The sequence below is a fragment of the Rhagoletis pomonella genome, unplaced genomic scaffold (assembly GCF_013731165.1).
Source record: "Rhagoletis pomonella isolate Grant_MI unplaced genomic scaffold, Rhpom_1.0 Rhpom_scaffold_00003, whole genome shotgun sequence".
NCBI lineage: Eukaryota > Metazoa > Arthropoda > Insecta > Diptera > Tephritidae > Rhagoletis > Rhagoletis pomonella.
Window position 1 is genome coordinate 35812800 of NW_023458557.1, and position 11510 is coordinate 35824309.

General features: G+C 32.9%; 1 protein-coding gene across 1 annotated transcript in view; it reads right to left on the bottom strand.

Moving 5' to 3' along the window:
* LOC118735173 (neuroligin-2) overlaps nucleotides 1-10097 on the bottom strand; it is a 252026-nt gene extending 241929 nt beyond the window's left edge. Inside the window, exon 1 of the mRNA XM_036464813.1 lies at nucleotides 9956-10097. Coding sequence (XP_036320706.1) covers nucleotides 9956-9997 — 42 coding nt within the window. The 5' untranslated portion in view covers nucleotides 9998-10097. The remainder of the gene's footprint in view (nucleotides 1-9955) is intronic.
* Between the last annotated feature and the right edge of the window lie 1413 nt (nucleotides 10098-11510).

Genomic DNA, 11510 nt, shown 5'->3' on the forward strand with positions numbered 1-11510 from the left:
GTCCCTAGGGACCTTGTACAATTTTAGAAGAAATAACAAGTTACTTGTCTTCATGTTTTGATTTTTTTTTCACTTGTTCTTCAAATTATTTCATTCCTAATATATATGCAGGACGTTAATTTAATCAAAAGACAACATAAATACCAAAGAAGTTGCACATGTACAGTCGAAACATCGAGCAACTCTTTGTAGGTCCCTAAGGACCTTCTCACGAATCTAACGTCATCGGCACTGTCATACGACTAAAGTCGACTTTTCACTTTCGACTCTCGACTTTTTTTTAATTTATTTGCCAATAAAAACTGATCTTCCAACAAGCTCGCGGAGTGCTGTTTGGTCGTATTTAAAAAAAAAAAATGTCAATAAAACTGAAGTGAAATGTTAAAAGTGTGGTAGCGAAATGAATTTTAATGACAGTACAACAGTACAAATCATTTAAGAGCAGCGCATAAAATTATTATACGAAAACAAATTCCTCAAATTTGTTAATCGTTCGTCTCCACAATCTTCAGTTAATAATGAGGTAAGATAAACATATTATATTATTATTATATTTATTTTAACAATTTCATACAAGAAAGTTTTTCTGCTTGAGTTTATGTAAGTTTTTACAGACAGGCTTTGGTTCGAATTTAACCAATCCGTAAGGTACAAAATTTTAAACACCGCTAAAAACGTTGCTGGATTCCAGTTAATATGCGACATTAGTCGTGTGGATAGTCCCAATCCACTAGCTGTATGGGCTACTCCCATATTTATCCATGCTTATAAAGTGGCACTTATATTTCTACCAATACCCGCCAATTCTGCTCCATCGGAAAGGCCACATTTTTCAAAAAGTTGTCCGTAATTACCAAATATCGATTCAAAAAATTTTTAGAATTTTTTTTTGTGAGAATTTAAAACTTTTTTTTTTAAATTTTCATGCTGTATAACTAGAACAATTTTCAAAATTTTTAAAAATCCTTTAGTGTCTGTTTTTTTTACCTAGCATTGAATTTCACTAAGTTACAGATTATTCTAAAGACCACTGGTATATCATGATATTTTTGGCGTATTCTGACTCCTATATTTATAGCTAATATATGAGTTAAATGCAGAGTATACTTAATACATTTTCTTTTTATTAAAAAAGTCGAAAAAAGTCGAACAAAGTCGACTTTTCTTCGTGGATCGGTCGACTTTTAAAGTCGACTGTACAGAGTCAATCGAAAAGTCGAAAGTCGACTTTCTAGTGAAGTCGAACAACCCTACACTGCTTGGACTTGGACTAATCCCTGGTATTATGGTACCCTTAATTCTACCCAAAATGACTTGCCTTCTGGGGCCTTTGAAGTACAGAGGATAGAGTACAAATGAGGATAGAGTCCGCTTGAATTACGAGCCCTGTCGGACTGGAGATCCTATCTCCTAAGAGTTTTATAAACAAATTGCATTTCTATGGCTAAATTTTGATAATAAAAATGTAACCACGCTAAAATTACACAAAAAACGCCGAGACACGTAAAATTACACTGCGCTGCGCGGCGCAATTGCATTAACACCGTAGCCGGAGTTGCCATACTAACACCAATTTATGAAAAGCGTTAGCGCATTAACACCAAATAACACACGAGACCAAGGCGAAAACTTAGAAAAATTACATGTTTTTTTTCCTTTGGTGTGGCGAGAACGTCAGAAAATTTCATCTTGAAAAATTTAAATTTTTACTCTACAATAATGAGAATATCGTGGCTTTTTTCATTGAAAATTCTGCTGAAGCACTAGAGGCACGAGCCTAGAAAGGTATGACAAACAGTATTTTATGGCCGGAGATTGAAGACATGAACTTGGACGATATTTGGTGTTAGCAGCCATGCCCTTATCCATATTTTTTTTTTTTGAAAGGGTCGTCATATCTGCACCTATGTTTGAAATTTCAAACATGAGATGTGAAATTAAAGAATTGGGCCAAAGGATGTGCAATAAGGTTTTAGTTAGAAGTTTTTAGTGGTACAGAGTGATTTCAAATTTGATGAAATGAACAACCGACGCCATGGGTTGCCTCTCTTCACTCAGGAATGAATGGACGGATTTAGATGAGACATCCGGGATATTTTTAAAGTTTTTAACCCTAGAAGCCTAGTATGTTTGGGAGTTACTTAAAGCCTTAACATATGTCTTAGAGGCGCTGTTGTTGCAGTAAAGCGCAGGTTTTTGATTTCTTAATCTACTGAAGGCAGAAAAACCGGGAAGGTTTATTAAAACGGGTCATTTGTATTTTATATTGTAATTGTATCTGAAATTTTTAAAAATTTCTTTATATAATTCTCTTCTCATGGAGAAAATTTAAAATTTTTTTATGCAAATCTTAACTAAAGATACGTAAAAAGATATAAAATATTCTCTATTTTATCAATTTAACTGAGTTGGAATTTTCAAATAGGTGGCAACCCTCCTCAAAAGTATTTTTGAAAGTTTTCTTTTTTTAATTTGATACTTAGATCAATTAAGTTGAGTTAAATTTTCAAACAGGTGGCAACCCTCCTCCAACATATTTTCGGCTATAAGCCTTCTTAAAAATCTAAAGTTTGATACCCAAAATGCAGTATTTCATTTATTTAATCAAAATAACCGAGTTTAAATTTTCAAAGAGGTGGCAATTTTACTCAAAACTATTTCCAGAAGTTATCTTTCTTAAACCTTTTTAATTCAATATCTATATTGTAATATATCATTTAGTTTATCAACTAAATTGCGCTAAATTTTTTAACAGGTGGCAACCCTCCTTTAAAATATTTTCGACTGTAAGCCTTTTTAAAACTTTAGTTTGACACCCTCATGGCAATATTTCATTTACTTTATCAATTTAACTGATTTACAATTTCCAAATAGGTGGCAGCTCCCTCAAAAATATTTCCAACAGTTATATTTCTTAAACCTCTTTAATTTGATACCCATATTGTAATATTTTATTTATTTTATCAATGTACTTTAGTTAAATTTTCAAACAGAATTCAATCCTCCTCAAATGTATTTTCGGCAGTAAGCCTTCTTAAAACTCTTTAGTTTGACAACCACATGGCAATATTTCATTTATTTTATCAATTTCGCTGAGTTACAATTTTCAAATAGTTGGCAACCCTCGTTAAAAATACTTCCAACAGTTATCTTTCTTAAACCTCTTTAACTTGATACCCATATTGTAATAATTCATTAATTTTATCAATATAATTGGGTTTAAAAATTTTAAAATAGGTGGCAACCTTCCAAATTTTTGCGATATCATTGGTTCTGGTATTATACCGAATAATAAAAAAAAATTATTCAAATCAGTTCAGCCGTTCTCGAGTTTTGATAACCGTGACATACGAACACAACATTTTTATATATATAGTTATACATAGAAGATGTCCAACGAGTGCTTTCGATTTTAATCTTTGACCACAACAAAGAATTCCACATTGCACATTCGTGAATGAACTTTCAGTTTCTCGATTACTTTTAGAATTCCTTTGAGTAATTGAAAAAACTAAAGTACTCTTGCAATTCCAGGTAATGGAATTGAAAAAAATCAATTACATTTTAAATTCCTTTCAGAGGAATTGGACAAAAATTACATTACTAGCACGTAATTTATTCCAATAACAATATGAAATTCTTTGTAATTGAATAACAAAAAAAAAAACAATTACATTTGAAATTACTTCAAGGAATTGAGAAAGTAATCGATTTCTTTGCTGTGGACTGAAGGAATTGATTCCTAATTACAATTCCTTGTAATTTGTAATTGGGAGTAATTTGATTCCTAAAGGAATCTTTACGACCCAGCTCTGGTTAGAGAGTATAAAGAAGTAGCCAAACTACTAAAAACTTTTGAAATGCTATTGTTTAAAGAGGGTGAAAAGTTAACGAGCACTACAGAAATACAACATGAAATTAGCACCACTATGGACGAGCAAATAAACTTGAAATTATACAGGTATCCACCCCAACATGAAGAGGATGTTCGTAGGCAAATTAAAGAGATGGAGGAACAAGGTATTATAAGAAAAAGTAATTCCAGATACTCCAGTCCCTTAATAGTAATCCCAATGAAAATGGATAACTCAGGAAAAATAAAGTACAGAATAGTAGTGGATTACAGAAAATTGAACGAGGTAACAATCGATGATATATATCCCTTGCCTAACATTGATTCAATATTAGACAAATTGGGACGCGCCCAATACATCACGACACTAGACCTTGCTAAGGAATATCATCAAATTACAATTAAAGAGGAATACAGGTGCAAAACTGCGTTCGTTACACCTCATGGTCTGTATGAATTTACAAGGATGCCATTTGGGTTAAAGAATGCACCTGCAACCTTTCAACGTCTTATGAACGAAATTCTACGAGATTTCATAAGCAAAACGTGTGTTGTATACTTAGACGACATAATAATTTTCCGCACAATGTTGCAGGAACACATAAAGGCAATCAAAGATATTTTTAAAGTCCTAGAGAAAAAAAATTTAAAAATACAAGTAGACAAATGCATTTTTTTAAAGAGAGAAACTGAGTTCTTAGGACACGTATTAATATTTAAAAAAGGGAGTAAGAATCAACACTAAGGACCCTTCTTATATAGAAGCTTTTGTTAAGCTCAAACAATTAATTAGTTCACACCCAATTTTAAGATATCCAAATTTCGAAAAAAGAATTTACATTAACAACTGATGCATCAAATTATGCAATTGGCGCTTTTATATCCCAAGAAAGACATCCTATTTGCTATGCATCAAGAGCGCTAAATAATCACGAACGAAACTATTCAGCTACTGATAAGGAATTATTAGCTATTATGTGGAGCATGATTTATTTCAGACCATATTTGTATGGAAGGAGATTTAAGATAGTAACAGACCACCAGCTAATAAAATATTTACACTCAAAATATAGGGGCAAAGATATGTCGCCGAGACATCAACGATGGCTGTTAAAGTTCGGAGAATATCAGTTTCGCATAGAATATATTAAAGGAAAGTAAAGCTGAGTAGCGGATTTTCTTAGTAGGATACAAAATAACGAGGACGTTATTAAAGACAAGGAGGAGGGTGAAAATACTGGCGAAAATATTGAATACGACATAAACATAATCGACGATCTAGATGATGATGCGTCAATGCGAACGATCCATTCAGCTGAAGAAAATTTGCATGATCACTTTTATATCAAAGAAGAGATAGTCAACAAATATAAAACACAAATTATTTTAACAAATAATAAGACAGAAGAGCTCAAAATAATACATGGGAAAAGAATTATTTTCGTTTCGGAATATGATTTCGGTAGACTTGGTGATATATTTAGGAAATATATAACAAAAGGAAAAGTTGGCTTTTTTTCAGAACTATATGAACGGCAATATAATGTAGTTCAGGAAAAGCTCATAGAAATGTTCGCTAATCATAAGCAATTAGAGTTTATAAAGTGCACAATGAGAGCACAGGATATCGAAACCGAAGTTGAAGCGGTTAAACAAATTTCGCTGTATCATGTCAGGGAAAGCATACATTCTGGTGTACAAGAAATAAAATTTACTATCCGAAATTACCAGAGCTAATACAAAGAGTAACCAACCAATGCGAAATATGCCAAGAGGTAAAATATGATAGGAGACCAATCAGACCAAAACTTTCGCATACGGAAACACCTACAAAAAATAATGAAATTATCCACATAGACACATATGTTATAAAAAGATTTAATTTTTTAACAATGATAGATAAATTTTCCAAGTATGGAGTAGCATATCCTTTAAATTACAGAAACCATATTACTATCATTGAACAACTGGAAGACTACTTTACCAAAATAGGAAAACCAAGTAAAATAATAGCAGATAATGAATTTAATGTGACAAGGATTAAGGAATTTCTAAGCAATGAAAATATAGAAATTCATATAACCAAACCCAACAGCCATACGGGTAACGCAGATATTGAAAGATTCCATAATACCATTTCAGAAAAGTTTAGAATGTTATATAAATTAAACAAAGGCATATCCGTTAAGCAGATAATACAAAAAGCTATTAGAAATTATCAGCCGTGCTCCCATTTTCAGAATCGCAAATATTTTGCGTTTTACTTTTCAAATCGCATAATTACGTGCTCCAATATTCGCAAATCGGAAAATTTTTGGGGTTTCAAATCGGTTGCCAATGAGACGGTGGAATGAAAAGTAAATGTTAAAATTAACATAAATAACAAACTAGCTTAGTTTAAATTTATTTTTGATTATGCCCATTATATTTTGCGATACTTTTGGCGTCCTAAAATTAACTTTTTATGTTGATTTTATATGTTTAATTCACTATTTATTATACACATCTCCGTTTTGGGCAACGACAATTTATCGAAGCAACGAAGATTTACGATTTGGTGCGGACGATACATGTGCGATGATTGTTGCATACCTTCAAGGGATGACTTTTAAGAATGCTGGAAACGATGTGGAAAATGGAACAAAAAGTTGCGAATTCAGGAGCACCCAAAAATAAAAACGTACGATTTTTACAAAAACGCAAATCGCAAAAGTACGTGGAAATGGGAGCCCGGCTGTATAATTACAGGTTTCATTCTACAGTCAAATTCACGCCGAACGAGGTACATAATAACAAAGTGGATAAAGAAATTGTAAGAAAGAGTTTGGAACAGACAAAGGAAAAGTCAATCACCAAACTGAATAGGAACAGGGAAGAATATACAGAGCAAAGAGCAGAAGGATTCATAAAAAATTACAAGGCAGTTAGACACAAGGAACAACCCAAATATAGAACCCAAATAGGAAGTAAATAGTGTACCATGGATGACGACGACAGACAAAATATACAAACACATCTTTTACGGACAAATTACACAATTAACCACCAAATCAAAATAAATGATTATTTCGCCTCAGCTATTGAACATCTCAAAGAAATTATTAAAAGAGAGAGTAAAAATAGAAAAAGAGTTTAATTCCATAAACAAATTCATGTATGACGAATATAAACAAAATTTATATTTAGATCAATATACAAAGATTCAATTATTGAAAAGTAAAATTGAACACCTTCAAGAATACATTGTATCAGCTAAATATGGGATAATACACCCAAATATATTAACAAGCGAGGAAATAGTAAAATATAATATCGATTATATAGTCCGGTCAAATTAGACCAAAAATAGGAGTGAAGTTACAAAATTACCACCCAGCTGAAAATTGGTAGGATTGTTCAAAACACCATCATAAATGAAATCAAGAAAGTCCCCATCGATCCGATACCTGGAAAAAAAGTTGTTCGGGGTCAAAGGTCACATAAACGGGTTTTTCGCGATTTTCAGCAAAACGGTAAGTTTATCATAAAATTAGTTTAGGCAAAAATAGTATATCAGATAATTATCTATAACAAATGTCTAAATACTTTTTGTCCAAAGAGCCACCGTTTCCGAGATAAAACGATTCAAAAAGTTGGAAGTTCGGGTGTACCTGGCGTATGAGTAACACGCTTTACTGCTCGTATTTCATACAAAAAATCTTTGCGCATTTTCATTTGAACACTCATATTTCGTATTTATCCATCGATTTTCTTCATCAGTAACTTGATTTTTTTTTGTATGTAAATAATTATGCAAAAACACCTGACGGTTCAACTGACAAATATGAGGAATTTTTAAAGCAAATAAACAAAGTAGTAACATAAAACCACTTCCGGCCTATTGGTAAAATTGTACACAAAAAGAGTAATTGAAAATTAAAAAGACAACAAATTTCCAGGAATTATCGAATTGAACATTAAATGATTGTTAAGCAGTTGGATTAAATACACAAGCCGAAATTGTGAATAAGCAACCACCAGATTCAGTTAAATGCTTCCTTTTTGCTGTAAAATTGAAGATGTATGAAAACTAAAATATAATTGTTATTTTTGTCAAATATTTACCAAATAATTATGAAACTTTATCCACCCATTTATTTCTGTGCGCTTTACAACTATACATGAGAAAATGAAAATCAAAATGACTTCTTCCAAATAACCAATGCCGGATCGGAGATTTAATTTATTAGGCGTCCTTTTAGTAGCTTTTTGCGAAAAGTTTCTTTGCCATACTAACTACTTAACAAGTATTTGAGCAAAATATTGCTGATCTTGGTTAAATAAGGTCCAATTTCATAATTAAACACTTGAAATTCCTTTTGTAAAAGTTACCTTTTAGTTAAAGTGCCACTTAAATGTACTTTAAGCAAAAATTGTTTTCATAATACAATGGCAATTGAATAATAATAAAAGGTTTATTTAAATGGATATAACAAAGGGAGCATTGCTGATTTCGGCAAAATTTCATCTGCTGATTGTCATAAATATGTAATTATAACTACGAAAATGACATACTTTTTTTCTTACAAAAGGGACCTTTATGTCATTTAAATTTCTCTTTTGGGTATTTAACTAATGAGCCTTTATGCGGAACTTTATCTTTAAAGTGGCTTTATGGAATCGATTAGCAAAATAAAGCATCCTTTAAATTTTGAAATATTCTTTAATTTTGTTATGAAATCGGCCCTAAATCATTTATTTCAAAGAAATATTTTATTTATTTTGGAGATAAATCTACTTTGTGGAAAGTGAAGTAAAACGAAGTAAAATGAAGTGACGAAGTGAAGGCTTCCAAAGTGAAGTGACAGCGTCAGTACTGCTCACTAGTAATGGGAAGGGAGCGCACAATGTTTGGTGTGTCATGAAGAAATCGCACGGGCGCATTTCCCCTTATTCCCAAATATTTAATTAATAAATTATTACATACATATGCACATAAATAAAAAGATGAATTTAATATAATGCTAAAATCCCTTTTCCTTTAATTCAAAATAAGAATATTAATACAAATAAATTCAACTATTGGTTATAATTTTAATTTTAATTCTAATAAAAAATCTAAGCAAGCAATGAAAGTGAATTAAACTATATTAAAAGGTTAATTCTATAATAATAAAATAAAAAATACCTTTTTCTTATAATTTGTAACTCGAAATAGTTGACAACACTGTTTGCATCAGACGCGTGAGCGACTAATTCTCTTTATTCTCTCATCGTTTAGTAAAATTGAAATATGTGTATGATTGTGTGAGTTTTGGTCATCTCTGCTTTAGACCAGCGATGGGCAGAGAGAGCTTTTATTCTGCGCGCCCCTATACAAAATAAATAGAAAGCTTAAAAGAGCTTTGCCCGAGGGCAAGGCAGTGCCCATCGCCGCTTTAGACACAACTAAACATTTAATGCTACCTTTAAATATAAAGTGAGCTTTAAAGTTAAAGGTTACTTGAGAAAACGGCCCTTTGTGTCTTTTTTATTCCAAAATAAACGTACATATCGATGGCTGAGTGGAAGATCGACCTATCACGGCAGCCAGTTCGAAAACGCTCTATCTCAAAAAACTTTTCAAGAACGCCTTATTTCAGAATTCGCTTCAAAAATGCCTTGTCTCAGCTGCCGATTCAAAAACGCCCTATATCAGCATATTTTCAATACATTTTGAAGTGAGATAGGGCGTTTTTGAACCGAGTTTTAAAATAGGGTGTTTTTCAATTAAATTCTGAAATAGGGCGTTCTTGAAAAGTTTTTTGATATAGAGCGTTTTCGAACTGGCTGCCGAGATAGGCCGATCTTCCACTCAGCCATCGATATGTACATATAAAAAAAAATCGATATATTAATTTAACATGTTCAAAAAAATAACATAATATTTGAAGGGGAAAAAAGTTAAATTTCGCAGGCCTGTGTAATTGTTGGTTTTGGAGGACATTGTTGTATCCGCCTCTCCCTATATGTATTTCATTCAGGCTACGCCCATGAATATATGTGTACAATCATACAAACATACAATTTATTTAAATATTTCAGTTATTAATGTTAAGCGAAATGAAAAAATTCAAACCTTACCTTTGGTGAAAATATGTTCAAGTAGAGACAATCTTCATCCATGTCCGTAATACCTTTGGTGACGCCTGTATATCGTACTGGTTGAGGGCACGCCGGACCATAGTCAACGGCTTGCAATAGCTGCCATCCACGGTGTAGACGTGGTGGCTTAAAGCGACCCTCGAAGGTTGGTGGTAATGCATAAGGGATGCCCAAGAAAACTGAGCATTCGCCCATCACTCGGTCAACGGTCGAATGGTAGGGTCTGTAGAAAGATTTCGGATCGGGATTGTCGTACATGTAGACTTTAAATCCTTGCACTTGTCCGTAATTGGTCGTGACGTAAACATCGCGCTCTAATGTCAGCGAGTCACGTCGCTGTTTGCCCTGCAAATCTTCGCGCCAACCTGCCAAAACGCCAGGGAAGGGAGCATGAGCAGCGTTGGGATTGTTCTGCAAAATAATATTTAAATAAATAATTAATATCGTAAGTATATGTACGTATATATATATAATGCGTAAGGACATGGGTGTGAAAAGGTACGATTAAAAATGCGATGGTATTTTACCGCGATAAATACTTATGCAAACGATCGTTAGCGAAAACATTTCGTGGGTGTTAGATTCTATGCAAAGAGTTTATGTATCCACAAAAGGGGTATTCTTGTTTTCCTATGAGACAGCTTTACAAACTGTGCAATCTGTGCACCGCGACAAAGTTTGTCGCGCGAATAGCAAACAAAAGAATTCCAGGCTATTCCTGAATGTATGGCAATTTTTTATTTTATAATTTAAAATTTTTCTGATTTTTATACCCGAGCGCCCTGCACCTACCTGCCTACGACCATGCTTACTATCACACTTAACTTTACTTACTAAGTAGTGTTTGCCACAATATGAATGGCAAAGTTCAGGGCGTAAAATATTAACTGTCGCAAAGGTTTTTCGAAAAATAAAAGAGTCCTTTAAAGATTTTGCGAAAAAAAGTATTTTTTTGCTAACTTTATAAATAGTTTACTTTAATTTTATTAATTAGTTTTGAAACTTTAATCCTTATTTCCATTTGCCAGCTTTGGGAGATAAGTACATGCTTTTATCAGGTGTATTTTTTCTTAGATTTTGTATAAAAAAAAAAGAAAACTGTATAGGTATAGGGTTGGTCGAATGAATGGCCTCCTAGTCACCAGTTCCGAGTCTTTTCGATTGCTGAGTATGAGGCCTTATGTTGGACAAAAGACGGAGTATAAAGGAGCCAAATGGAGGAAATTAGCCTATGGTTAGAGAAGATATCGTCACTACACACGAATAAAGGCGCGCTAGTGTTTTGACGGCGAAAAAAGGCGCGTAAACAAATTTGCGAAAAAAGATGCTTATGAAAAACTTCGGCGAAGTATGTTGAGTCTTTGACGCTGAAGTTTTTTTATGCGTCTTTTTTCGCCGTCATTTTTTGAGCTCGCGCCCTTAATTGTGTCTAGTGACGATATGTAATAAAGTAACCGACGAAGATTTGCGTGCCGCTTGAGCTTTTCTCTCAAAGTGTTTACCGCTGGTAAACGCAAATGAAGGTTAAAATTTA